Raw genomic sequence first — 27,943 nt, 5'->3', positions numbered from 1 at the left:
TGGAGCTGGGTACCAAACCCAGGGCCTTGCGTTTGCTAGGCAAGCGCTCTACCACTGAACTAAATCCCCAACCCGCTCCCCCAGCTTCTATGGGTTTTCCCTGCCACCATGTTTGCAGTGAATTGCTGGATTGCTGGATTGTAGGTTGGAAATATTCTGATGATGAAGATTAGACTTGCCCTGGGAACTCAACGTTCCTAGTCAGCAGAAGATGGTCTAAAGAGGTCTCTGCCCTGAACTTTCTCCTCTAAGCTTCTTTCTCTCCTATGTGGTGTTGTGGGGTTGGAGGGGTGATAAGTATGTGTACAGATCCCCAAGGGGGGGTCATGACCCACATGCTGCCCTAGATTTAATCCTCAGTATTGAAAGATGGAAAGAAGAAATCACAAAAGACGCCAACAGATATTTATCTTAATCTGCTTTTATATAGGAACACTTACTTAACTCAGCACTTTGGAAATACCCAAAGCCTTTTTGGGGGGCATTATTTGTATAGCACAAACATAAATTTTCATACTCCTAGACAGACTGTTTTTTATGCACTTGTTTTGGTTTAAGCAAAAATTATAAGAAATCTCTCCTTCTCCCCAACACACACCTCTCTCATATGAATTTTTGCAAATCAGCTTCTCATGTGTTATCTGGGGGAATTGTCATATTCATGTTATCCATCTCATGCTATGAAATAAACTCATGTTAAGTGAACCGAGCCAGAGGACAAGACACAAACCTCATGTGTTCTCATCAAGAAGCTTTAGAAGTGACCTCTAGAATGTGGCCAGCCAGTGCACAGCTTTAGTCCCAGCACTTGAAAGGCAGAAGCAGATGGATCTCTATGAGGGTGAGTTCAAGGCCAGCCTGCTCTACACGGCTAGTTTCAGGATATCCAGTGCCCCACAATGAAGGAGACAACATTGTCTCAAAAAACAAAAGTGTTGACCTCAATGAAGAGAGTAGAATCATGAACGAAGCTGGAAGGGCAGGGGAAGTGGGAACAGAAAGGAGTTGGGAAAGGATACATTTGGGAGGGGAGGGTCAAGTCTAGTATTCCCAGCACGGAGGGCGACTACAGCTCAAGACTGAAAGACCCCAGCTTAACAGCAGTAACGCCATTTTGCAAGGCTGTACTTAAGATGACTGGTTCAGGGAAAGGTTAGAACACTGAGTACACAGCGGCTGCCAAGCAAGATATGTTTGGTTGAAGGCCTGGCAACAGGACGACTTCGGTTGAGCACCTGACAATGAAAAAAAGCCCCAGGAGAGGTCCCACACCCTGGTGGGGGGCCGAGTCAGTCGTTATGTTCCAAGAAGGTAGCTAAGAAACTTGCCAAGAAGGGTTGGGGATTTAGCTCAGTGGTAGAGCGCTTGCCTAGCAAGCGCAAGGCCCCGGGTTCAGTCCCCAGCTCCGAAAAAAAAAAAAAAAAAGAAGAAAAAAAAGAAACTTGCCAAGAAGGTAGCTAAGAAACTTGCCCCCGGGCTGAACCATTGGGGGGCCGAGTCAGCCGTTATGACTGGTTCAGGGAAAGGTTCCACGAACCTCCCTCTTGGAAACTTGCCCCCGGGCTAAACCCTTGCCATATTAGAATCCACCAATTATATCCCTGTAACCATGCATCTGCTTCTGTATGCTTGCTTCTGCTCCCCAAAATCCTATAAAAGCCCATCCTTGGTTCCGTGGGGCGCGCCAGTCCCCCGAGTGACTGAAGCGCCCGCAGGTGCCTGTGCCTGTGTATCCCGACAATAAACCAAATCCTCTTGCTGATTGCATCCTGTGGTGTCTCGGTCTGGTCTTTGGAGTTAGAGGGTCTCCATCCCGAGGGAAAGTTCTCCCTGAGAGCTTTTCATTTGGTGCGTTGGCCGGGAAAGGAGATCCTCCACCCAGGGACCACCGACCACCCACTGGGAGGTAAGCCGGCCGGCGTCTGTCTGTCTGTCTGATTTTGTCTCGTTCTGCCTTATTCTGTCTGTTCTGTGAGCGCTCAGCCAGGTCTGTTCTGTGAGCGCTCAGCCAGGTTCTGTGAGCGCTCAGCCAGGTCCTGTGAGCGCTCAGCCAGGTCTGTTCTGTGAGCGCTCAGCCAGGTCTGTTCTGTGAGCGCTCAGCCAGGTTGTTTGGAATTTGGGCGGGACGAAGAAGGAGCTGACGAGCTCGGACTTCTCGCCCCGCAGCCCTGGAAGACGTTCCAAGGGTGTTAGGGGCCCGACTTTTCGGGGCCCAATCTGGGAGAGGAGAAAGATCCGGACTAACGGCACCTCTGTCTGTATTTTTGGCTTTCAGAGGGCCCCGGACCTTTGCCACCTCCATCTGACTTTTGCTTTCAGTTTGGTACCAAAGCCGTGCAGCACGCCTGTCTGTTGTTTGTTTGACTGTTGGTGTTGTTTGTTTTCTCTGTGTTCTAATCTTCCTTAGAACTAACATGGGACAGTCCCTAACAATGCCCCTAAGTCTCACTCTTGATCATTAGAAAGACGTCCACGACCGGGCACACAACCAGTCCGTCGAGGTTAAAAAAGGAAAATGACAGACTCTCTGCACATCCGAGTGGCCCACTTTCGGAGCAGGATGGCCAGTGAATGGCACATTTAATAAGATCATTATTTTACAGGTTAAAGATCGGGCCGTCCACGGACATCCTGACCAGGTTTCTTATAGTATCACTTGAGAGAGTCTCGCCTTAAAACCCCCCCCTGGGCGGAACCCTTTGTGGACCCGAATTGGCCTCCCCTCAACCCCCAGCCTGTCCCCTCGGCCCCTCCCGGTCCGCCGGCCACGTCTTCCTCTCTCTACCTTTGTGAAATCAGAGCCTTCTAAGAAACCTGTCCTCCCGGCAGACCCAAACTCCCCTCTCATAGATCTTCTCTCTGACAGGCCCGGCTGAAACGGAGGAGGCAGAGCCGCCAGCCAGATCAGTTGCCGGGCCACAGTCTGATAAGGGTTTCTCCCCTGTCGCAGGGAGATTGTGCAATAAGCTCGAGGTGATGCCAGATTCAACCTCCCAGGCTTTCCCACTTAGACAGGGAACCGGTGGCCAGACCCAATACTGGCCGTTTTCAGCAGCTGACATTTACAATTAGAAACAACACAACCCTTCTTTCTCCAAAGATCCGGTGGCACTCACCGACCTAATAGAATCTGTTTTACTTACCCACCAGCCTACTTGGGATGACTGCCAACAGCTCTTACAGGCCCTCTTAACCTCAGGAAAAAAAAAAAAAACAAAAAAAACAAAGAGTGTTCCTAGAGGCCAGAAAGCATGTTCTGGGAGATGATGGGCGTCCCACCCAGCTGCCTGAGGACCAAACTGGGATTTTAATACAGCTGAAGGTAAGGGACACCTACGCCTTTATCGCCAGTTGCTTCTAGCGGGTCTCCGAGGGGCTATACGACGCCCTACTAATTTGGCTCAGGTAAAACAGGTATTACAGGAAGCAGGGGAAACTCCCTCCGCCTTTCTAGAGAGACTTAAGGAGGCCTACCGTATGTACACTCCCTATGACCCAGATGACCCAGGACAAATGACGAGTGTCTCTATGTCCTTCATCTGGCAGGCTGCTCCAGATATCAGGACTAAGTTACAGAGGTTAGAAAATTTGCAGGGCTATACATTACAGGATTTACTTAAAGAAGCTGAAAAGATTTTTAATAAGAGAGAGAATTGAGTCGAATCTTGGCCGCCGTAGTTCAGGGCCAAGAAAGGAAGGGAGATAGGGGGGAGCTCGAAAGGGGCTGAAGCTGGATAAAGATCAATGTGCCTATTACAAAGAGAAAGGGCACCGGGCCAGAGAGTGCCCCAAGAAGCCTGGCGGACCCCGAAAGCCTCGACCACGAACCTCCCTCTTGGCTCTAGATAAAGATTAGGGAGGTCAGGGCCAGGAGCCCCCCCCCCTGAGCCCAGGGTAACGCTTAAAGTTGGGGGGCAGCCGGTTACTTTCCTGGTAGACACAGGAGCCCAACATTCAGTCCTCACCCAAGCTTCAGGACAACTCAGCGACCGGACGGCCTGGGTACAAAGAGCTACTGGTGAGAAACAATACCGATGGACTACGGACCGCCGGGTTCAGCTGGCTACTGGTAAGGTGACCCATTCCTTCTTACATGTTCCGGACTGCCCGTACCCTCTGCTGGGCCATGATCTTCTCACCAAACTAAAAGCACAAATTCATTTTGAGAAAGGAGGGGCCCAAATAACTGGCCCCCACGGAACTCCCCTTCAATTTCTATAAATATAGACTATATGAACTGGGACAGGACAAGCCACAATCCCTAGAAATAGACACTTGGGTCACGAATTTTCCACTGGCTTGGGCAGAGACTGGTGGGATGGGGTTGGCACTCCAACAGCCCCCCTTAATTACACAGTTAAAGGCCACTACAACTCCAGTCTCCATAAAACAATACCCCCTGTCACATGAAGCTTATCAAGGTATAAGGCCTCACATTAGGAGGCTTCTAGATCAAGGCATCCTAATCCCCTGCCGGTCGCCTTGGAATACGCCTCTTCTGCCTGTTAAGAAACCCGACACTAGAGATTATAGGCCAGTACAAGACTTGAGAAAGGTCAACAAGAGGATAGAAGATATTCATCCGACTGTTCCAAACCCTTACAATTTGCTCAGTAACTGTTCATCGATGAGAAACAGGGGTATGCTAAAGGGGTCCTAACACAAAGGTTGGGACCCTGAAAACGCCCTGTGGCCTACCTGTCTAAGAAATTGGACCCTGTGGCCTCCGGCTGGCCACCGTGCCTAAGGATGGTGGCTGCTATTGCTGTCCTGATCAAGGACACTGGAAAATTGACTTTGGGACAGCCACTCACCATCCTAACACCCCACGCAGTGGAGGCCTTGGTAAAGCAGCCCCCAGACCGCTGGCTCTCTAATTCTCGCACCAAGCCTTGTTACTGGATACAGAACGGGTTCAGTTTGGGCCCGTAGTCGCCCTCAATCCTGCCACCTTGCTTCCTCTACCAGAGGAGGCAAAACAGCATGACTGCCTACAAATCCTCGCAGAAGTACATAGAACCAGGCCGGACCTATCGGACCAGCCTCTTCAGAATGCTGACCACACATGGTACACGGATGACAACAGCTTCTTGGCAGAGGGAGAGTGAAAGGCTGGAGCTGCGGTCACTACGGAGGACAAAGTGATTTGGGCGAAAGCCCTGCCTGCTGGTACCTCCGCACAACGGGCTGAACTCATCGCCTTGACTCAGGCGCTCAAGATGACAAAAGGTAAGAGGCTAAATATATATACAGACAGCCGTTATGCCTTTGCCACGGCACACATCCACGGGGAGATCTACCGGAGGCGGGGGCTGCTCACATCTGAGGGTAAAGATATTAAAAATAAGGCTAAAATTCTGGCCCTCTTAGAAGCTCTATTCTTGCCCAAAAGACTGAGTATTATGTATTGTCCAGGACACCAGAAAGGACACAACCCAGAGGCACGAGGAAACCGGCTGGCCGATGCCACGGCGAGAGAAGCGGCCATGAGCAAACAAATCTTGCCCTTAAATAGCCCAGACCAACCCACGCCCCCACCAGTGGGACAAACCAGTTGGGTTTATGCCCATGAGGACATAGAGCTCCTAGAAAAAATGGGGGCCATCTACCACCCTCAACTAAAACAGTGGGTCTACAAAGGACTTTTGAATTGATCTCCTTTTTACATAAGAAGATAAAAACCTTACTAGATCGAGAAGAGATAAATCTGTGTTTTTTTTTGAATTGGGACAAAGCGATACAAAAGGTGACTGAGAGTTACAAAGCGTGCGCTCAGGTTAACCCGGGAAGGACCAGGATTGGACAAGGAGTTCGTCCTAGGGGACACCGTCCCGACATCCATTGGGAAATTGATTTTACTGAAATTAAACCAGGTATATATGGATACAAGTATCTCCTAGTGTTTGTAGACACCTTCTCAAGATGGGTCGAAGCCTTCCCCACAAAGCACGAGACTACAAAAATGGTCACCAAGAAGCTCCTCGAGGAAATCTTTCCCAGGTATGACATGCCTCAAGCGTTGGGGTCGGACAACGGGCCCGCTTTCGTCTCCCAAGTAAGTCAGTTGGTGGCCAAATTGCTGGGGATTGATTAGAAATTACATTGTGCCTATAGACCCCAGAGTTCAGGTCAGGTAGAACGCATGAATAGAACAATTAAGGAGACTTTATCCAAACTTACGCTTGCAACTGGCTCAAAGGATTGGGTGACCCTCCTTCCCCTAGTTCTATATCGGGCCCGGAATACCCCGGGCCCCCATGGTCTAACTCCTTTTGAAATAGTATATGGAACACCACCCCCATTTGTCCATTTCTTTGATTCAAACATTGCTGATTTTGCTGACAGCCCTTCTCTGAGGGCCCATTTACAGGCCCTACAGATTGTGCAGAGAGACGTCTGGAGACCTTTGGCCGCTGCTTACCAGGACAAGCTTGAGCATCCGGTGGTGCCACACCCGTTCCAGATTGGAGACACCGTGTGGGTGCACAGACACCAGACCAAGAATCTCGAGCCACGGTGAAAAGGACCCTACACCGTCCTCCTGACTACCCCGACCGCCCTAAAGGTAGACAGAGTCTCGGCTTAGATCCACACACCACACGTCAAGGCAGTCCGGTCTGAGGAATTGACTAATAACAACACTACACCCCAGACATGGAGAGTTCAGCGCACTCCAAACCCCTTAAAGTTAAAACTCCTACGTGGCTCCTCCTAGCCCTTTTGTGGCCTAGAGTCAGTGAGGGAATAAGCCCCCACCAGACAGAAATTTCTTGACCAAGTCGAGTGAAAGATTTCACTCAAAGTTAGCAAAAAAAAATGGGGGAATGAAAGACCCCAGCTTAACAGCAGTAACGCCATTTTGCAAGGCTGTACTTAAGATGACTGGTTCAGGGAAAGGTTAGAACACTGAGTACACAGCGGCTGCCAAGCAAGATATGTTTGGTTGAAGGCCTGGCAACAGGACGACTTCGGTTGAGCACCTGACAATGAAAAAAAGCCCCAGGAGAGGTCCCACACCCTGGTGGGGGGCCGAGTCAGTCGTTATGTTCCAAGAAGGTAGCTAAGAAACTTGCCAAGAAGGTAGCTAAGAAACTTGCCCCCGGGCTGAACCATTGGGGGGCCGAGTCAGCCGTTATGACTGGTTCAGGGAAAGGTTCCACGAACCTCCCTCTTGGAAACTTGCCCCCGGGCTAAACCCTTGCCATATTAGAATCCACCAATTATATCCCTGTAACCATGCATCTGCTTCTGTATGCTTGCTTCTGCTCCCCAAAATCCTATAAAAGCCCATCCTTGGTTCCGTGGGGCGCGCCAGTCCCCCGAGTGACTGAAGCGCCCGCAGGTGCCTGTGCCTGTGTATCCCGACAATAAACCAAATCCTCTTGCTGATTGCATCCTGTGGTGTCTCGGTCTGGTCTTTGGAGTTAGAGGGTCTCCATCCCGAGGGAAAGTTCTCCCTGAGAGCTTTTCAAAGACCACTGTTCTTCATCTTGTGAAAACTGGAGAAAGTGAACTTGAAACCCCCAAACAGAAAGAATGATAAGAAACTGGAAATGCTAATTACTGAGTATATCATTACATTCTATGTGTGTAAATACATGTATGTGTGCTGCAATATCACACTTAGTGAATTATCACGATCACTGTATGTCAATAAAGAAAAGCAGGGTTGCTGAGAAGACTCACACCCACATGTAGAAGGAGCAAACGGAGCCCTTCAAGTCGTCTTTTGTCTTTCAAACCTGTGCTTTGGTGCCCCACTCCCACAAAATAAGTAAATAAAGTAATAATATTTTTAAAATGAGAGGCTGGACAGATAGTGGTTAAGAGCACCTATTGCTCCTGTAGAGGACCTGGGTTCAGTTCCCAGCACCCACATGGTGCTCACAACCCTTTGTTATTCTAGTTCCGTGGAATCTGATGCCCTCTTCTGACCTCTGAGGGCACCAGGCATGTGTGCGTGCACACACACATACACGCACACACACACACACGCACACGCACACGCACACGCACATTCAGACAAAATATTTATACATGTAAAAATGAAAGAAAGCAAACTTTCTTTTTAGTTTATAATGAGGAGCAGGGAATGATTTAGGGGTTAGAAGTGCTCCAGGACAACCATGACAAACTGAGTTCAATCCTGAATCCCAGATGATGGAGGGAGAGAATCAACTTCACAAGGTTGATGACTTCACACACTCTCACCATGGTATGTGTATACCCCTCCCCCAAAACACAATACAAATCTTTTAAAATTTTAGAAAAAAAAGCCAAGGCAATGGATAAATGAATTGTTATTTTTACAAATCTTTTTTTTTTAATTGGCATTTGTCATTGTGGACAGAGTGGTTTTGTTCTTTGAAGACCTTTATTCCTGGGAGCCATATCTTGGCTCTAATGCTCTGTAGTTGCTGCTGCTATTGGACCCTTGCAGTAGCCACTTTAAAGCATGCTGTCACCAGAACTTCAGGATGGTCCTGACCATGTCAACGTAGTGACCATCTGGAGGTGGCTTCCTCTGACTTCCAGGTTGCAGGAACTTCTTTTTTTTTTTTTTAAAGATTTATTTATTATATAGGAGTACACCATAGCTGTCTTCAGACGCACCAGAAGAAGACATCGGATCCCATTACAGATGGTTGCGAGCCACCATGTGATTGCTGGGACTTGAACTCAGGACCTCTGGAAGAGCAGTCAGTGCTCTTAACGGCTGAGCCATCTCTCCAGCCCGGAACTTCTTAATTGTAGGAATGTTGCTGATTCTTGTCTTAAATGCCTGCAGCAGAGGGAAGTCAGACAGCACAGGAGCACTGAGTTCTTCCACCATCAAAATGGCTTCTAGTAGCTGTATGTCTGCCCGACTGAGTTGGTTGCCAACAAGAAAAGCCTCTCTGTGGTCTTTTAAAATCCTTTCAAACACTGGGAAGTAACGGGCTTTAGCCCTCCTCACTGCTAAAGCACAGCTCTCTTCTTTCTCCTGAGGGGCTTTAAATGGAGCCCCGGCAATCATCATCATCAGGTCCTGGGTGCCATCGGCATGCATGTCAATCCTGACTCTGTCCTTCAGGTCCTTCCCATACAAGTTGTGCTTGGCAGCCAGGTAGCTGAGGATGGCTCTGGTCTGGGCCACCAGCATCCCATCTATTTCCACCAATGGGACTTAGCTAAAAAGCAGGCACCCATCCTTTTGCAACTTCTCATATTATTCTCTTGTCTCAAGAAATTCTTCTTCAAACTCCACTCCAGCTGTAGCCAGCAGCCAGCGGATCGACTCCATCCTTCCCCTGCCTTGTAAGTAGTAGAGCTTGGGTTTGGCTTCCATGACTCCTGGTTCAGAGTTTCCTTATTCTGGGATTTTGTCTGCAGGAACTTTTACATATCTTTAAAACAAGATTTCATGTAGCTTAAACAGACCTGGAACTTGTAATCCTCCTGCCTCAGACTCCTGAGTGCTAACAGGAGATCAACAGGCATACACCACCTCTTGAGCTGTGGGGAATGTCTCAAAGATCACTGGTTGAAGTGTGAACTGCTGGGCTATGCAGATCCTTATGCTAAACCCTGTGTGATAGGATAGCCAGGCTGCTTCCACAAGTGCAGATCAAGGCAGAGTAGGTGGTCACTGCACGGTTACGGCCCTCAGGAAGACAGAATTGGCTACATCAGATGGGAAGGTCCCCAGCTTTCTGGCCAAGTCTACAGGGGCCTGGCTCCTGTTTCTGCCAAGGAGAAAGCAGTGGCTGCTGAACTAAGAAGAGGCTGTCTGGTACCCAAAAGCACACTGGCTTTGGCTCCTCCACAGCTCTTTTTTTTTTTTTTTTCAAAGTCACTTTGTGAGCACTGGCTGTACCGGAATGATCAGCATTCTCTGTGGCTGCTGAAGGATGAGTCAGGACTCTCAATTCTAGCTGCAGAGCTGGGGAAATGGGAGCACCAGGGCAGGAAGGAAGACCATGATGTCAGCAGCTTCCCTGAGCTGGTCAAAATGCTGGAAAGCATGGGCTGGGTTTGGCTTGAAATAAATACATCTAAATGCTTCAACATATCATTAGAAAGATGTACAGAGATGAATCTGTGGGCTGTTGACCTCTGCCCTCAAGCAGGGAGAAGTGTGATGGGAAGCCAGGATGGTCTGCTCTGTGGAGGATTGTGCCTCTTCAGTCCCTTCACACAAGAACAAAAAAAAAAAAAAAAAAGACAGAAGAAAAAAGAAAAATGGCTATGGAGATAGCTCAGTGGGTAGAGCACTTGCTAAGTCATTCAGATCTCTCGAATCCAGGTAATAAAGGCAAAACATAGCAGTAATGTAAGCATTCGTAAACCTCAGATGCTATGCAAGGATACAGGATGGCTATGCAAGGATACAGGATGCTATGCAAGGATACAGAATGCTATACAAGGATACAGGATGTAAGTTAACCTGGCCTATGAAGCAGTGATCATCAGGAGACCCTGTTGGGGTTGATCTGGTGCTGCTATGTAGTCAAGTCCTAAACTCTGTACTCCAAGATCTGGTTGCCCCAAGACAAGTGCATTCTCAAGTTCACCAGCTTTTGTTGTGCAAACCTTGCTCCCCACGTTAACAGGTCAATAATAGGATAAAGCCTGTGATTGTGCAGTAGAGAGAGACAGGAGGGAATCGAGGATTGTATGAGGGGGTCTCCAAAGAGACCAGAGAAGGAGAAGCGAGGAGGCAAAGAGAGAAGGAGACAGGAGAAGGCAGTCATGAGAAGAGATGGGCCGACCATGAGCATCTGGCTAGGAGAAATAGCAAGTAACGAGGGACATATAGCTGGGATGAAAGTTAGAATAGCTCAAGGCCTGCCTAATCTAGGCTCACAGCTTGTAAATAAATACTAGGATTGTGTGTCGTATATACAGGCTAGATAGAATAAATAATTCCTTCTACAAAACCTTGTCTCAAAACACCCTGGTGGAAAGCAATGACTAAGACCCAAGGTTTCCCTCTGAACCTCTACGTGTGTCATGGTACAGACACACCCATTGTATACAATGATATCATGTACACAGACATATGTACACATACAGCAAAATGAAACCAACTAAAAAGAAAAAAAGAAATGCTAACAAGACTCACAAATTAACAAGAAAGAGATCAAGTTAATAGAAAAAAATGCGCAAAGTAGGTTCTTTTGGAAAGAAGACACTTAAAGACTATAATTTTAGGAGAAATGTTTAGCTCCCCATGTAATCTGAGAAATGCAAATTGGAAAGTAAGAGGCAAGATGAAAATTTACATTCATAGAAGAGCAATGCATAAATGTTTGTAGCAATTGATTTACTTTCTTTTTGCAACTCCTCTTATCATAGTAACCAGAAATGGGAAGTAGTCCTTCAGTGACCAGTAGCTAAACACATGTGGTCTGCCCAACTGGGGAATATTTTTTCTTTCTTTTTCTTCATCTCTTCTCTTCCTCCTCCCCTTCCTCTTTTTCCTCCTTCTTTTAGAGGGCAAAGTCTCTCTAAATAGTACTGGCTGTCCTAGAACTCACGCTGTAGACAAGGCTGGCCTTGAACTCACAGAGATCTTCCTGCCTCTGACTCAGAGGTGCCTGTCTTTTTTTTTTTTTTTTTTTTTTTTTTTTTTGGTTCTTTTTTTTCAGAGCTGGGGACCGAACCCAGGGCCTTGCGCTTCCTAGGTAAGCGCTCTACCACTGAGCTAAATCCCCAGCCCCCTGTCTGTCTTATATAACATTTGTAAGGACACGTTTTTGAGGAATGGAGCTGAGTATATGGTCAAATGGATAAACACGCAGGCTGTGTTGGAAGCATGCTCTCATATTTTGATCTTGGGCAGATTATTTTAAATCTCTGAACATTTACCTTCTGGGGATAATGAGAATTTACATAAGTTTTGTGAAAGCTTATGGAAATTATAAAAAATGCTTGGTATAGTTGGGCATAGTAATCTTATCTGTGGTCCCAGCACCAGGGAGGCAGAAGCTGGAGCATCAGGAGTTCTAGGTTATCTGGGCTCTGTAGCAAATCTGAGCTGAGCAAATCCCACTCTGGGCTGTAGGAAATCTTGTCTCAAAGCAAAAACACCACCTGGGGTGGTTGCACATTCCTTTAATCCCAGCACTTGGGAGGTAGGGGCAGGCAGGTTCTAACCCAGTCTGGTCTGGGTGAGTTCCAGGCTTTCCAGGGCTACATAGTGAGATCCTGAATCAAAACCAGCATAAATGAAAACCCAAAACAGCTGCTTCTGGTGGCACACGCTGACGGGTTATACTGAAGAGACAGAGGTGGGAGGAGAATGGGTTCAAGGCCTGCCGGGGCTCCACCTTCGCCTGTACTGATGAAGGAAGAGGCAGATCTCTGCGGTTCAAGGTCAGACTGGTCTATATAGTGAATTCCAGAGCAGGCAAACAAACCAACAAAAAGACCAAAAACATCTAGAGTCCGCACTCAATAGGTGGTAACAGGTGACAGATGGCCCTGCTTATGCCAGATGTTGCTATGCAAGCTTTGTATTCCCAGTTTTAATGCTTAGTCATTGACTTTGTGGAGAATATACCTGTGAGTGTGCACTCAGAAGAAGGGGCTGGGATCCCCATGCCGGAGTCACAAGTGGTGGTGATCTGGGAACTGGGATCCTCTGCAAGAGCTGTGCATATTCCTAACCACCAAGCCACCCTCTTGCCTGGTGTTTTGTTTTTGAGACAGGATCTCACATTTTAGACCTTCTCAGGACTCACTGTGTAGGTCGGCTGTCCTTGAATACCTTGCAGTCTCCTGGTCTTGGTCTTTTGCACGTTGGGATTACTGGTGTGCTCTGCCACACCCAGTCTGACTTTCAGGATTTAGTCTAGTCCCTGCCTTTCTGCTTTGGAGGCATACATGGGGTGGAAACATCAATCCCTTCTCCCTTAGCCACATACTTTCCAAGTAAAGTCACAGCAGTTTCCCTGCTGGCACAGAAAACAGAAAGGAAAAGACCTATGTATCATCTCAGCCTGACAGCAGAATCTAAGGCTTGTGCTGTGAAGCTGGGCACCGAATGGGAAATGGAGAACTGGCCAGGGTAGCTGCTCAACTGTGACCTGTTCTCAGGACGGAACCGTGCTGAGTCATAGTGCTTGTCAGTTGGTCCTCTCTCCAACACACAGTGCTTTCTTTTTTTTTTCTTTTTCTTTTTTTTTCTTTTCAGAGCTGGGGACCGAACCCAGGGCCTTGTGCTTGCTAGGCAAGCGCTCTACCACTGAGCTAAATCCCCAAACCCTCACGAAGTGCTTTTTTATGGCCCCTGCTAACCAGCAAGTTCTTCAAGAGCAAGGTCTAGAGGATAAGTGAGTACATTTGTAACCCATGTGACACAAGGCACAATGGCTAACCCTGGACAGGGATGGAGGAGGGATAAAACCCATCCCAAAGACAGAGACTGCAACAGGAGGCCGTTTTTTCAGTACTATTGACAGCTTAACATAGAAAAATTGTACTTTATATATTTTTGTATGTATATGCTTGTGTGTGTTTGGGGACAAGTTGGGGGTGGGGTGGGGCAATCCATTCTTCCCTTCTAACATGTGGGTTCAGAGACCAAGCCCAGGCTGTCAAGCCTGGAAGCAAGTACTTTCTTGTCGAACTGTCTTGATGACCCACAGCTTAGCTTTAGGTAAAGTGGGCTTTTTTTCCCCTTCTTTATTTTTAAACATTTCTAGTGAAATGGGTGGTCATATTACAAGTTAACTTCTATTACAGATCTTGCCAACTACCATAATGCCTCATGGCCAGTCTCGTTCTATAAATAGTGATAATTATAGAATATTGGACATCAAGTGAAGAGTCATCAGTTGTCACACCACCACACCCAGCTTCAAAGCAATTTGTAATATAAGAAACATTCCATCCCTGGGCCTAGAAGTAAGATTAAACATTTTATGTGCGATTGTACTTAAAATGGTAAATTAGAAACAAGCCATAAAATTATTAATTTAGCCTGGTACGATGTTACACACCTTTCATTCCAGTAAAAAGAGGTAAACACAAGCAGGTATCCGTGAGTTCAAGGCCAGGCAAGACTACATAGTGAGATCCTGTCTCAAAAGCAAAAAACAGTTTAGGGTTCTGGAACAGTATGGACTTCGTATATAGCCTCACCTTATACAAACTCTCTGCTACGACTAAAGAAGATGCTACTTGTCTGCAATTGCTTTATCTGCAAGGGTAGATATGTTGGCGTGTGCCTGTAATCCCAGCATTTGGGTAATGGAGACAGGGGATTAAGAGTTCAAGATCTGTGCTGGAGAGATGGCTTAGCTGTTAAGAGCACTGCTCTTCCAAAGGTCCTGAGTTCAATTCCCAGCAACCACATGGTGGCTCACAACCATCTGTAATGGGGATCCGATGTCTGTGTCTGGTGTGTGTGAAGACAGCGACAGTGTACTCACATACATGTAATAAATCTTAAAAAAAAAAACAAAACAAAACCACTGGTTAAAGAGTTAAAGAGTCCATATATAGCTGCAGAGCTATATATGGACTTTGAAGTCATCCTGTGGTTGGGACCCAGTCTCAAACAAACAAGACAGAAAGATAGAAAAGAAAAAGATACTAAAGTTTGACAATCAGACCAGGCCCAGGGAATCTGTACATTTATAATGCCGTATAAAACTTCCATTAAGAAACAGTTGAGGGGCTGGGGATTTAGCTCAATGGTAGAGCGCTTACCTAGGAAGCGCAAGGCCCTGGGTTCGGTCCCCAGCTCCGAAAAAAAGAACCAAAAAAAAAAAAAAAACAAAAAAACAAACAGTTGAAATAAACTCTACCATTTTACCTCTGGTCAGCTTGATGCTATAGCTTAATCACTTGCTATGGATTTTCCAACATGATTGGAGGCATGATCTTTTTGTGCTACCCAAACCTTTTATGCTTTATCATGTTTAAAGGTTTAAAAACAGCACACACGTTCTTAAAATGCACTCACACAATCGCTGCGCATTAACACTGATTAAACACCAACTGCTGAATGCTTTAAGCTGTTGGTGAGTAACAGTGGTGATTTAAACCTAGGTTTTATGTCTCTTAATCAGTCAGAGTTTTAGAACCGGAAGGATCCACTGAGATGACGTGCTAGGGATAACAGTGGCTCACGTCTCCACAGTCACCCAGAAAGGACAGCTGCTGGCAAGGAGGGTTCATCCTAATCTCACCTTCTTTTTTAGGTTTATTTTCATTTTATGTGCATTGATGTTTTTCTTGAATGCATGTTTGTGTAGCCCCTGGGTGCGGTGCCTGTGGAGGCCAAAAGGATGGAGTTATGGATGGGAGCTGGTAGTTGAATCTGGGTCCTCTGGAAGCAGCCAGTGCTCTTTTTAGCTGAGCCATCTCTCCAGACTCTTAGGAGTTTCTGTTTGTTTTGGTACTGGGTACTGGAAACCAGGACCTCACACTTCCCAAGCACTCTACCGTTGAGCCGTATCCCCTGCCTTTCAATGTCTTCAGAGATTTCTGCATTCAGTTGAAAAAAAAATGAAGCTGGGCATGGTGGCATGCTTACAATCTCAGGAACTCTGGAGACAGAGACAGGTGGGTTTCTGTGAGTTCGAGACCAGCCTGGTCTATGAGTACTGAGTTCCAGGCTGGTTAGGGCTATGTAGAGACACTGACTCAAACAGCAAGAACAGCAACAAAGAATTAATGTGTATGTGGCTGAGTGTATTTACGTGCCTCTCCTGAGCTAGAGGACATTAGATCCTCTGGAGCTGGAATTATAGGTAGTCGTTCCAGTAGGTTATAGATGTTGGAACTAAATTCTCGTTCTCTTCAAGAGCAGCATATGTTGCTGTTGCTGGTGGTGGGTTTTTTGTTTGAGACTGGGTCTCACTGTGGTTGAACATTTTATTCTTTGGTTGAAATGGAATCCAGAGTCTTGTGCAAGAGAGACAAATGCTCTACTAAACCGTATCTACAGCCCAAGGGTCTTACTATGAGGCCATGGCTGATCTGGGACCTGCTATGTAGATTAGGATGAACTTGGACAGACAAGAGATCCTACTGCCTCTACTTCCCAAGTGCAAGAGATTAAAGGTATGCACCACCATGCGTAGCTGCAAGTGCCTTTAACTTCTAAGTCGTCTTTCTGCATGCCCATGTTGAAGTTTAAAGAGAAAGTCACTTGCAGGACCTAAAATTTAAACAAACTTTAGTACATTTTAGAACTCAAGATTGAGACCTCCAGATTTTTCATGTTTCTAATAAAACTTCATCAAAATGGGACACAGTTCTAGAATCTTTTAATTTATATAGGAAAAAAAATTTAGCGTGGTGGTGGTGGTGGTGGTGGTACTGCTGGGTTTGAAACCCAGGACTTACTGGGTAAATTTACACGAAAGCCTTCTGCTTTGAGGACCTATGACTATACACAGAATCTCTTTTGGAGACACCATGAAATACAAACGGAAGGTCACTCCTGATTGGGGTAGCCCAGGTCAATGACTTTCCTAGCCTCCTCTCTCATACATAAAACCTAGGGATGTCATTCATTATGGGTCACAAGAAGTGTTGTGACACAAATAACCTGTCACCGTCTTCAACCTCATTAGGCATTTTCATTTGGGGCTACTGCAAACCAGGGCCACTAGCAGCGCGCTGTCAGTTTACACCCAGGAAACACAAAACCCATGGACCGTAATGGTAGCCACAGCCGCTTCTATGATCAGGCCACTACGTCCTTCCCCCAAACTTAAGTGTGTGTATTCTGGAAACCTGGCCTGCTTCTGAGCCCCACAGGCTTAGGGGAGGCCAGGAAGGGGGTAAGTTGGCTCCCGCAAGCAGAGACCATTGCCTGGGACAGTCCTCTAGGCTACAGCTGGCGAGAACCATCACTCGGAGTTGGAGTAAGGCCAGCAAAGGATCGAGGGACGAGCAGCGAAACATCCACAGGAGCCACAGATCCTAGCTACGAGCGGGAAGGCCGCGATCCGGGCAAAACGGAAGAGGCCGGGCGTGGAGCAATCTGCTCCGCCTCTGCCTCCCTCGCGCGAGGCCGCGCTCCCAGCGGGCGATTCTGATTGGCCGGCGTAGCTTCCTTTGCTGATTGGACCCGTGGGCGAGGCGGAGGAGAGCCGTGCGCAGCGGCGTGTGTGGGGCCGTGTGCAGACCCGCGTGTGGCGCAGGCAAGGACCCTGAAAATAAACAGCCGCTGCTTTGCGAGTCTCCTTCTTGGGTCTACGTCCGAGTCTCCTCTGCTGTGGGCAGCTCAGACGCCGAAGGTGAGAGCCGATGGTATAACCTGCGCAATGGAGGTCTCTGGGTTGGTACGGCTGAGACCGACGGAGGGCCGGAACTGCGAGGCACGATGGCGGCCGCACCTTGGCCTGCGCCCTGCTGCGTCAGGCGCGGGGCTCGGCCCGACTGCCGCCAGGGCCGGAGTTTCTGGCCCGCCGCACTCGGGCGGGTGTTCTGGCCGTCCTGCGGCGCGGGCACTGGGGTCGGTGCGCGGGGGCCTCGCTCGGGCCCCACGGCCACGCAGGCCTCAGCCGTGTGGCCACCAGGCCTGGCGTCCTTGGGGCCGAGGCGAGGAGGGTCGCGCGCGGGCCTAGCACCGAGGGCCAGTGTGGCGGGAACTCCTGGAACTGGGCGGTGTGGCGGGGGACAGCGCCTGGTCGTGGTGGAGGTCCCCAGGCCGAGCGCAGGGTGGAGGCCTGGCGGGCCATGTGCCAGCGGCTGCGGGGCCTCAGCACCCGGCCCGTGACGAAGCCCGCGCATGCCGCTGTAGTGCTCAGGAGTCTGGATTCGGTTCTCCGTACTGTCGATCTTTATTCAAACTCCTGATTTCTTGTAGTTTATATTCCTAAGGCTTATTTGACGTCGCTCCTCAAAAGGAGCCACTTACTCCCGAGTCGATGAGATTCAAGCCTTAGGTCCTTCAAACCTGCCCCCCCCCCCTTTTTTTTTAAATGGAGCGGGGTGGAAAGGACTCCAGGTTGTCAGGCCTTTAAGGCCATCAGGGCGGCAGAGGTCTTTGCCAATATTTCTCGGATTAAACGGATATAAATTACAAGCAAGCCTCGGAAGTAGAGTTGGCAAAGATCAATCTAGATTTTTCGTTAGCGTGAAAACCTGTTTTAGAACGGTTTAATCGCTCTCACTTGGGTTTGGGTGTTGATTTTATAGGTAAAGCTTTTGCTTGTTGCCACATGTCAAGCACATGGCCTAGGCCACCAGGCACTTTCAGAGGAAGTGACTACATCTGGGGTGGGGGTGGGGGTCTTAAGAAAAGGAGACATTGCACAGCAATCGGCTGATTAGGTTTTGGCAATATTCTTGAAGACACAAAATAGACCAAATAAATCACGACACTTAATTAATTTGTCTGCATTAAAGAAAAAAGGAATTAAGTTATCCCCATTTACACAATTTTTTTTTATGAGATAAAAGTTCCCATTTCCTGTTGTTTGACCCAATTTTGGAAAGGTTTACGCCAATGAATTAGTATTTGTGTTTAAATTTGCAAGTTTGTTAGCTATTTGCTCCTAGCATATATATTGAATGTAAGATTTTGAAAGTTTTAAAAAAGATACATAAGCTGTAGTCCTTATCACTTTATTCTTTAACTCTAAAAAATTGAAAGTTAACGTGGTTAAAATTGAAGCTTATCAAATTGTAACCCCCATAGACCTAGATACTTTCTTTTAAAGAAAGCTTGTTAAGCTTGCTTCTTGTCTACAAGGAACTCTTTGTATGCTGGACTATAAAAGGAATAATGTATTGGAATCCCAAGGGCTGAATTAAGGGCTTAATTTTTTCCCTCAAATTACAACTCCTGTTAACAAATTTTTAAAAGCTAATACTACTATATCTGTATTTACCTCCTACTTCACATTAGGACATTGTTGTATTTGAACTGTTTCTTCTCATTGATAGCAAGAGGTAATTTATTTCAAAGAGATGTGCAGTTTGTAAAGTGTTTTCAAGCCAAGTCAGCTGAAGACCAAGGGATTATATTCTGGCAGTTGAACAACTGCAAATATTAAGGTTTTGGTAATGGCGTATGACTTGATTCTTTTTACCTTTAGACCTGAAAACAATATATAGTGAATAAGTCACTGCTGGAGTGATTGCTCTATTAGGTAAATACATTGCCAGAGAGATTTTTGCCTTCCTCTCCTAGCCTCCTGACAGTAAGTGGAGAGCCAGAATACGAATACCAAGGCATTCTGGTCAACTATGTGGGGAATGCTCTTTTCCACACTGCCTCACTTAATAGGGCTCTGGTTTTGGCACTAATTTCAGGTTGTTAAATACTTGAGATAATAAAGTGAACTTATGGCCTCATGCAAATAGGAAGACTTTGTACATTATGAGCGCAAGCCAGGTGTAGTGATACAGGCCTCTATCATCCCAGTACTTGGAAAGGAGGATAGGCAGGATTGGAAATAAATTTGAAGCCTACCTAGGCTAAAGAATAAAATTCTGTTCTAAGTGGGTAGGAAAATCCAGGAGTGGTGACACTTATACCAGAACTGAGGCCCATCTCTTAAATTTGAGGACTGGCTCCTATATCTATTAAATTCCAGGCCATCAGAGACTGCGTAGTCCCCTATTCCAAAAGAGGTTGGAGCAGGGGAGATAAAAGAAATATATGAGAGTGCTACAGTAATCTGAAGTTGACTCCATAATTACTAATGAGGGTATTTAGCTAGTGAAATTAAGCTGTTAGTGTTTGTGTGTGTTAACACTCAGAAGGTTAAAAGATTTTGGCCTAAAATCAAGAAATCTCTGTGAACGACTACTGTGAATGAATTAAATGACTCCAGTGTCTCACCTGTTGTAGTTTTTATTTGGTGAATCTATTTTTTCTGCATTGAGATTTAATACATATAAGAAGCATGTATGTATAAGCATTTTTCTTTATCACTTAGCTAGCCTTAGAGGATTTAGAGGCAAACTGTTGGCATCTTGTTAGCCCGAGGTTTTACCTGTATGCCTCTAGTAAGTAAGTAAGTAGATTTGTTCTATTATTATTATTATTATTATTATTATTATTATTATTATTATTATTATTGAGACAAGATTCTCTTTGTAGATCTCTCTGTCTTAGAACTCACTCTGTAGACCTGGTTGGCCTCCCCAGGGCTGGGATTAAACGAATTGGGCCACCAAGTCCAGCCACCCCATTTCCTTATTAAAAAGAAGTAAGAATACATAACTTGAAGACTTGTTAAGATAGTAGATTGTGTAAATTATGGCTGACACAGTAGGTACTCAGCAAAATTAAGCCTTTGCACAGGTAGTCAGGGCAGGCAGATATGGGTATAAATAACCAAGGTCAGGTAGTGATATGTAGGGTAAAATAGTTTCTCCCATTGATACTCTTTGGTGGCCAGAATCAGGTAACAGATTGTATCTTGCTTTTTATTTTTATTATATCTAGTTTGTTATAACAGTGTGTGTATTGTTGTGCCAAGCCATTTTACTGGAGCATAAAAGTGAGTATGTTCAGAGGGCAAGAACTGCCCTGTGGTCTCAGTATAAAAACTGTGCTAAGGCAGGGATACCCCTTTGCTTGGGAAAAATAACTTAAGTGTCTAGAGCATAAAAATAAATGTAAACCACTGTATTAAAGCCAGATGAAGTAAAGTTAGCTCAACACACACCATAGTTGGTGAGGGCCATGTATGTGTTTTTGAGATGACATAATAGTCAAGTTTACTAGCTTACCTGAACTTAACCATGATTCTAGAATCTTTATACTGCTAAGATAACTAGCAAAAGGAAGAGAACACATCTGTTCTCTAACAGCAGTGAAAAGGAGTATTCTGGGCTTGGAATTGATTTTTCTTTTTCTTTTTCTTTTTTTTGAGATCTTATCACACTATCATGTTAGTGCTTGATTGGTCTAAACACTTGATCATGCTGCCTTAGCCTCCTTATGCTGGGATATTAGACATGCACCTGCCACTAATAATACCTAATAATACTTCTTTGTATATTTTCTTTCCCTTAAGCTAGGGGTGTGTGTGTGTGTGTGTGTGTGTGTGTGTGTGTGTGTGTGTGTGTAGTCCTGGAGATGGGACCTAGGGCTTCAAGAATGCTAGGCCAACACTATTCTAAACTACAGTTGTAGCCCATATTTGTTTTTTCATATTGGCATTTTGTGTAGCACATCATGATAGTAATTCTACAGAGGTCTGAGCTTGTGTGACAAGGTACAGTGAGATGGAGATTTAGCTGCTGGCTCATTTTAGTTATTTCTTTTTTTTTTATTTATTTATTATATACAAGTACACTGCAGCTGTCCCCAGACACACCAGAAGAGGGCATCGGATCTCCCTACAGATGGTTGTGAGCCACCATGTGGCTGCTGGGAATTGAACTCATGACCTCTGGAAGAGCAGTCGGGTGCTCTTAACCGCTGAGCCATCTCTCCAGCCCCCATTTTAGTTATTTCTAGTGGAAATTCTCAACTACTCTTGGGTTTTTAGATACTTTTTTTCTTTCATTTAGAACCTTTCCCCCCCACGTGGAGAGATTTAATGGGAGAATGAGAGAAGGGGAAGGAAAGGGACGAGAGAAAGAGAACTTTCTTGATTTGCTTTTTATACTAGCACTATTATTTTGTATGGCTCTTTTTGTCTGCAGGTATAGGAGTGTGTGTGTGTGCGCCCGTGTGCGCCTGCCATATATATGTGTACCTGATGCTAGATGCTAGTGGAGGCTGGCTCTTGAAACTGGAGCCATGTCAATGTTGGGAAGAGAATTCTAGTCCTTCCACAACTCTTCAGCCTGGGTTTTTTGTTTGACTAGTTGTTTCTCATCAGAAATGTTCCTTAAAGAGTGAGCCTTGATCCCTATTGGAAGCAAAAGCCTTTGCTCCTAAAAAAGTCTACATAGGATCATACCTATGATTTGAGAAAGTGGAGTTTGACTAGTCTTTTGGTTTTCTTTTTTTGTTTTTATTTTTTTTGTTTGTTTTTTGATTTTTTTTTTTCCCCAGAGCTGGGGAACGAACCCAGGGCCTTGCACTTACTAGGCAAGTGCTCTACCACTGAGCTAAATCCCCAACCCCTTGAGTGACTTCTCTTAATGAGCACTTAATTGAAAACTTAACGCAGTAAATTAGTGCTAGAGTAACTTGTGATACCAAGCATGTTTAGTGCTTTACTGTTAGTATTTGATCAGATTGAATTGGGTCTGTATAAGATACAAGTTGTACAGAGCAGAAAGGACTTAGGACATCCCCATCTTTGCAAAAGCCTTGATACCTAACTGTTAGCAGAAGGATCACTGTATGGTATGCTGCAGTGATTCAAAGATGAGATGACTCAGTCTCAGCCCTCCAGGAATGAGTAAAAGCATTGTTAGTGTGCTTTGATAGCTATTTACAAGTACCCTGGGTTTTAATCTGAATTTGAGGTTGGGAGATACGTTCAGATTTTTTTTTTTAATAGATTTGGCATTGAGATGGCTCCTAAAAGTTGGAAAAGGGTGTAACAAATAAGGGGGGGTTCCTAGACGAATCTGATAGTCACAGGTTGTGAAAGTCATAATTCTCAGCCATGTTTTAAGATTCTATGGGGAGTGGTCAGAATCTGTAAAAGCCCTAACTAAATGTAGTTGCACCTAAAAGGGGACTGAGCTGCCTGGCCTAAGGGAGAAGGTAATTTGCATGCATAGTATCTAAGACAATTAGACTTTAGAGCCGAGTGGCTGTGGTTTACTTTTGTTTCAAGTTTTTGAGAAAGAATGAATATATGTAGTCCGGGCTGCCCTGGAACTCTGGATTCTATTCCACTTTTCTTGACTTGAAATTTTAGATTAATATTCCTGGGCAAAAGTAAGCTTCTTTTTTTGTTATTCGGTTTCCTTGGGCAGTAGGTACACATGGGTTGCATGCACACACCAACACGGCTGGACCTGGAATGATGAAGTACTGCTGAGATTATTAACACAGGCATGTTAATCCACATGCCTCGTGTAGAAGTTGTAAGATAGAGTTTTAGAGTTTTTCATTTTGCATATGGTAGTAGGTATATGAAGCTCAGGTAAATAAATGGGTATATTTCTAGCCAGTAGGAATTCTAAGTGTTTAATGATATTTTTTGATATTCCAAAGCTCTAACTGCAGCTATGAGCAGCAACGAATGCTTCAAGTGTGGACGATCTGGCCACTGGGCCAGGGAATGCCCTACTGGTGGAGGTCGGGGTCGTGGAATGAGAAGCCGCGGCAGAGGTGGTTTTACCTCGGATAGAGGTATTTTTGTCGAATAAAAAAATTTGAAGTACTCCAGCATTCATTAATAACAAGGCTGGCCTGATTATCCCAATTCTTTTTTGTTTCTGCTCAAAATAGGGTTCCAGTTTGTTTCCTCGTCTCTTCCTGACATCTGTTATCGCTGTGGTGAGTCTGGTCATCTTGCCAAGGATTGTGATCTTCAGGAGGATGGTAAGTGTTTAACACTTGACACTCTTGAGAGGTGAGTGTGTCCCTACACACAGCTTTGTAAGGTGTCCTAGCTTTGAGGGTTGTAGCATGTGGTATACATACTATTCTATAAAGGTTTTATAGTCTTGGTCTGCTTCTTTTCCTTATTGTTGAAGCCTGCTATAACTGCGGTAGAGGTGGCCACATTGCCAAGGACTGCAAGGAGCCCAAGAGAGAGCGAGAGCAATGCTGCTACAACTGTGGCAAGCCAGGCCATCTGGCTCGTGACTGTGACCACGCGGACGAGCAGAAGTGCTATTCCTGTGGGGAATTTGGACATATTCAAAAAGACTGCACCAAGGTGAAGTGCTATAGGTGAGTCATGAAGTGGGTGCTGAAAAGCTTTGTGGAGGTAGTGTCTGTGAGGACAGCTTGTGACTTGTTCTTCCTTAGGGGATAGATCATCATCAGGCTTAGTGGCAGAGATGACTTTACTTACTGAGCCATCTCAGCTTTTCCCTTTTTGAGAGGAGTTCACTATGTAGCCCAAATTGGCCCTTTAATTTGAGGCAGTTTTTTTTTTTTTTTTTTTTTTTGGGGTTCTATTTTTCGGAGCTGGGGACCGAACCCAGGGCCTTGCGCTTCCTAGGCAAGTGCTCTACCACTGAGCTAAATCCCCAACCCCAATTTGAGGCAGTTTTAACTGATGGGGCAACCATTCCTGACAAAGAGAGACTTTTTTTTTTTTTTTTTTTGGTGGTACTAGGTATTGGACCTAGGACCTCAAACCTGGTAGGCAGACTCCACCATTGAACCAAGACTTCCCATTTATGATGTGTGGATGTGTGGCTTGTATGTGGTATAGTTACTAAGTGCTGTTGGGACATATAAATGAAACCTTAAGGATTAATTTACAAACAACATCTTTGTTGAGGTTTTGGGCTTGGAACTAAATAATCTCTTACGACTAGGTTTTTTGAGACCTATTTTTTTTTTTTTTAAATCTTCTCTGTTAGCTAGAAGATACAAAGATGTAGAATCTTAGCTGGGTATGATGATTTAACTCACACAGTCATAACACAGAGCTAGAAGGTGGTATTTGAGGCCTGCATTGGCTTATATATGACTTTTCAAAAGTAAAACAGCATATAGTCCTTTTAAAGAAGAAAGAAAACACTTGAGTGCATTGTAAAGGATTTAAAAACAACTTGGGCAGTAATGTCTCTTTTATTAAAAGAGGATAGTCTTGGGGCTGGGGATTTAGCTCAGTGGTAGAGCGCTTGCCTAGGAAGCGCAAGGCCCTGGGTTCGGTCCCCAGCTCCGAAAAAAAGAACCAAAAAAAAAAAAAGAGGATAGTCTTATAAAGAAAAACATACTTATTTGTGTTAATGAGTTTTTTCCTTCCGTATTGATTTGAGAACAATTTTATTCTAAGATTCAGTGTCAAAACTCTGTAAATTCCTTTTTTTTTCCCCCTTTTTCTTTAGGTGTGGTGAAACTGGTCATGTAGCCATCAATTGCAGCAAGACAAGTGAAGTCAACTGTTACCGCTGTGGCGAGTCAGGGCATCTTGCACGGGAATGCACAATTGAGGCTACTGCCTAATTATTTTCCTTTGTCGCCCCTCCTTTTTCTGATTGATGGTTGTATTATTTTCTCTGAATCCTCTTCACTGGCCAAAGGTTGGCAGATAGAGGCTGTTCCCAGGCCAGTGAGCTTTACTTGCAGTGTAAAAGGAGGAAAGGGGTGGAAAAAAAACCGAATTTCTGCATTTAACTACAAAAAAAAGTTTATGTTTAGTTTGGTAGAGGTGTTATGTATAATGCTTTGTTAAAGAACCCCCTTTCCGTGCCACTGGTGAATAGGGATTAATGAATGGGAAGAGTTCAGTCAGACCAGTAAGCCCTTCTGGGTTTGAGTGTGTTCCCATGTAGGAGGTAAAACCAATTCTGGATGCATCTAAGCTTCCATGAATAACTTTAATTCTTAGCATAATGATGGCCTTGGATTGTCTGACCTCAGTAGCTATTAAATAACATCGAGTAACATCTGCATCAGGCCCTCATAGAACATTCAGTTGAGTTGGGAGTAAACTGAAAAGACAAATGTGTTGAAGGATATGCCAGGGAATCTGGCTAAAGCCTAATACAGGAGCATCTTCATCCCAGTGTTGATGCTGGACGTACAGAAGGTGATGGCAAAGGTGTAGAACACATTTTTTCAAAGACTAAATCTAAAACCCAGAGTAAACATCCGATGCTCAGAGTTAGCATAATTTGGAGCTATTCAGGAATTGCAGAGAAATGCATTTTCACAGAAATCAAGATGTTATTTTTGTATACTATATCACTTAGACAACTGTGTTTCATTTGCTGTAATCAGTTTTTAAAAGTCAGATGGAAAAAGCAACTGAAGTCTTAGAAAATAGAAAATGTAATTTTAAACTATTCCAATAAAGCTGGAGGAGGAAGGGGAGTTTTGACTAAAGTTCCTTTTGTTTGTTTTAAATTTTCATCAATGTATATAGAACAAAATGCCATATTAAAGAGGGGAATGTGGAGGACTCAAAGATGACAGTTTGGACTTTTCTTTCTGTGCTAAGTAGTAATGCCTTCAATAAGGAAAAGCTGGTGATAGAAGAATACCATTTACTAGTTTGCAGGCTATGAAGAGTTCTCTGGGTCTCCTAAGGTCCAGTGGTCTAGTGGGTAAAGGCAATTGACACATAAGCTTGGTAGCATGAGTTTAGTTCTGAAATCCATGTAAGGTAGAAAAAAAGAACTGAGTCCACAATCGTGCTTTGACTTAAAGACATGCACTAAAGAACATTCTCTTGACCTGTTGTCACAATGCCCCTAGTTATCAGTTCACTCAAAATGGTCTGGTACTTACGCTTTTTTAGGACTTTATATTTAGCTCTATTATGTTGGATTCCTTGGCTCTGCCAACCCCCCTAGGATCATCTGGTTTTATGCCCTTGCTTTATAGATTAGATAATAAAAGCAAGTTGATAGGATGTAGTTTAGGGTTAGCCCTAAGCCACCCTTCCTACTTCGGCTCTCTGAAACACAACTGGCGGTTTTCCCATTTAGTAGTTCTGATACATTTCTCCATGCCATGTAGTTTTTCACTTTGGGTGGTTTTTTTTTTTTTTTAAATCTTCCATGTAAATAGAGTTCTTATCAGTCTGTGATGGTCTGTCACATTGATGTCAGTATGGAGTATATCAGCTATGTCAAGCCTGTGACAAACATTTCCACACCAGGAATTTCTGAGAATCTTGGAGTTTTCACTGCCTGAGTACAAACAAGCATATTAAATATCCTAGTAAATTTGTTTCTAAAAGTAGACACCAGCAAAGGAATGGCCAGCTTTCAAACATCAGTAATGTTGAGGGAGGGCACAAAGGCTGAGTGGGTAATGGTGCCTGATAAGCTGAACTTGGAACCCATGTTTAAGTGGAAAGAGAACAGGCTTACACAAAGTCCTTGTGACCTGCACACAGCTGTGACATACACATGTGCACAATAAAACTAGTTACATCCCCAGCCCTCAACCTTTTGGTTTTAAAACGTTTTCTGCATTAGTCTCTCAGGTGCTGTGATTAAAGGTAGGAGCTACTACCACAGCCAACCTTTTTCTTTTTTGAGGCAGACTTAACTTTTTGACCTCCTTTGTAAATAAATTAGGTGCCTTGAAGCCAGGTGCATGCCTTTTATCCCAGCACTCAGAAGCCTGCAGATCTCAGAAGCCAGCCTGGTCTACAAAATATTTTCTAGAACAGCTACACAGAGAAATCTTGCCTCAAAAAAAAAAATTGGTGCCTTGCCCTTCGTGTCCTTTAATGAATTAAATATACTATGTTCCTGTAGATATTTGTATGAAGGTCAGAGAACAACTTTGGAGTTTTTATGCTTTTTTTTTTTAAACATTTAATCTCCTTCAAGGAAGTGTCACCATCAGTTTGTAAATTTTTCACATGATTGACTGGAATGTAGTTTTGTGGTCTTTACAAATACGGAGAATTATAAGAACATTGGCTCGTAATAGAAAATTAAAAGTGGGCCTTAGGCAGGGAGAGCTGCCTCAGCCGTGTCTTGTACTTGCAGAGGCACTGAGTTCAGTTTCTAGCAGCTCAGAACTACCTGCTTTAGCTTCACAGGATCTGATGCCATCTTCTGACATGGTCCCTACATGCAGGTGGACATAGCTAGAGATAAAATGCATAATTAGAATCTAAAACAGCAACAACAGAAAACTTGTGCATTTGGCATGTAAGGTCCTACCTATGGGGCATACCTGTAGCCCAGTAGTTAGGTTTATGTTGAAATACATGAAAAACTGCTCAAAACTGAAACCCCTGTAGTGTTCGGTTTTGTGGGAGAATCTAGTCCGTTTTTCATAGAAGGTGCTGTCTTCCAGCATGTAGAACATGAGGTTGGGTGCTTTGGTTTTTCTGTTTTCCTGGTGTAGTTCAGGAAGTAGTGTCCACTAAGTTGGAAAATGGCATGACCTAGTGTTTACATTTAGGTATAAAACAGAAAATTA

The 27,943-nt window shown here is 44.9% G+C and overlaps 1 protein-coding gene, 1 long non-coding RNA gene and 1 pseudogene across 9 annotated transcripts; 2 read left to right on the top strand and 1 right to left on the bottom strand.

Moving 5' to 3' along the window:
- The first annotated feature begins 1,061 nt into the window (after positions 1–1,061).
- On the top strand, positions 1,062–7,394 carry LOC134486609 (uncharacterized). Of its 5 annotated transcripts, none has more exons than XR_010065869.1 (3): positions 1,062–1,311; positions 1,454–1,906; positions 3,175–7,394. It is a non-coding gene; the product is annotated as an uncharacterized LOC134486609 (long non-coding RNA). The 5 variants fall into 5 exon arrangements; XR_010065865.1 differs by having other exon boundaries at positions 1,454–2,012; positions 2,105–7,394; XR_010065867.1 differs by having other exon boundaries at positions 1,454–2,012; positions 2,080–7,394.
- Positions 7,395–8,516: 1,122 nt separating this feature from the next.
- Positions 8,517–15,185, bottom strand: Gsta4-ps4 (glutathione S-transferase alpha 4, pseudogene 4; annotated as a pseudogene).
- Positions 15,186–17,089: 1,904 nt separating this feature from the next.
- Positions 17,090–25,964, top strand: Cnbp (CCHC-type zinc finger, nucleic acid binding protein). 4 transcript variants are annotated; one of them, NM_022598.1, is given in 5 exon segments: positions 17,090–17,240; positions 23,087–23,224; positions 23,324–23,416; positions 23,572–23,770; positions 24,883–25,943. In NM_022598.1, coding segments are annotated over 4 exon segments (534 nt in total). In that variant the 5' UTR covers positions 17,090–17,240; positions 23,087–23,100; the 3' UTR covers positions 25,001–25,943.
- The last annotated feature ends 1,979 nt before the right edge of the window (positions 25,965–27,943 follow it).

This window comes from Rattus norvegicus, chromosome 4 (genome assembly GCF_036323735.1).
Source record: "Rattus norvegicus strain BN/NHsdMcwi chromosome 4, GRCr8, whole genome shotgun sequence".
Classification (NCBI taxonomy): Eukaryota; Metazoa; Chordata; class Mammalia; order Rodentia; family Muridae; genus Rattus; species Rattus norvegicus.
The sequence above is the reverse complement of the archived record's forward strand: the minus strand, read 5'-3'. Positions and strand labels throughout refer to the sequence as shown.

Excerpts from the sequence above, each read along its gene's own strand:
- Cnbp (XM_017592878.3), top strand. The coding sequence starts at position 23,101 with ATGAGCAGCAACGAATGCTTCAAGTGTGGACGATCTGGCCACTGGGCC. Across the intron at positions 23,417-23,568 it reads TTGTGATCTTCAGGAGGATG|AAGCCTGCTATAACTGCGGT; the intron begins GTAAGTGTTTAA and ends TCCTTATTGTTG. Across the intron at positions 23,771-24,882 it reads ACCAAGGTGAAGTGCTATAG|GTGTGGTGAAACTGGTCATG; the intron begins GTGAGTCATGAA and ends CTTTTTCTTTAG.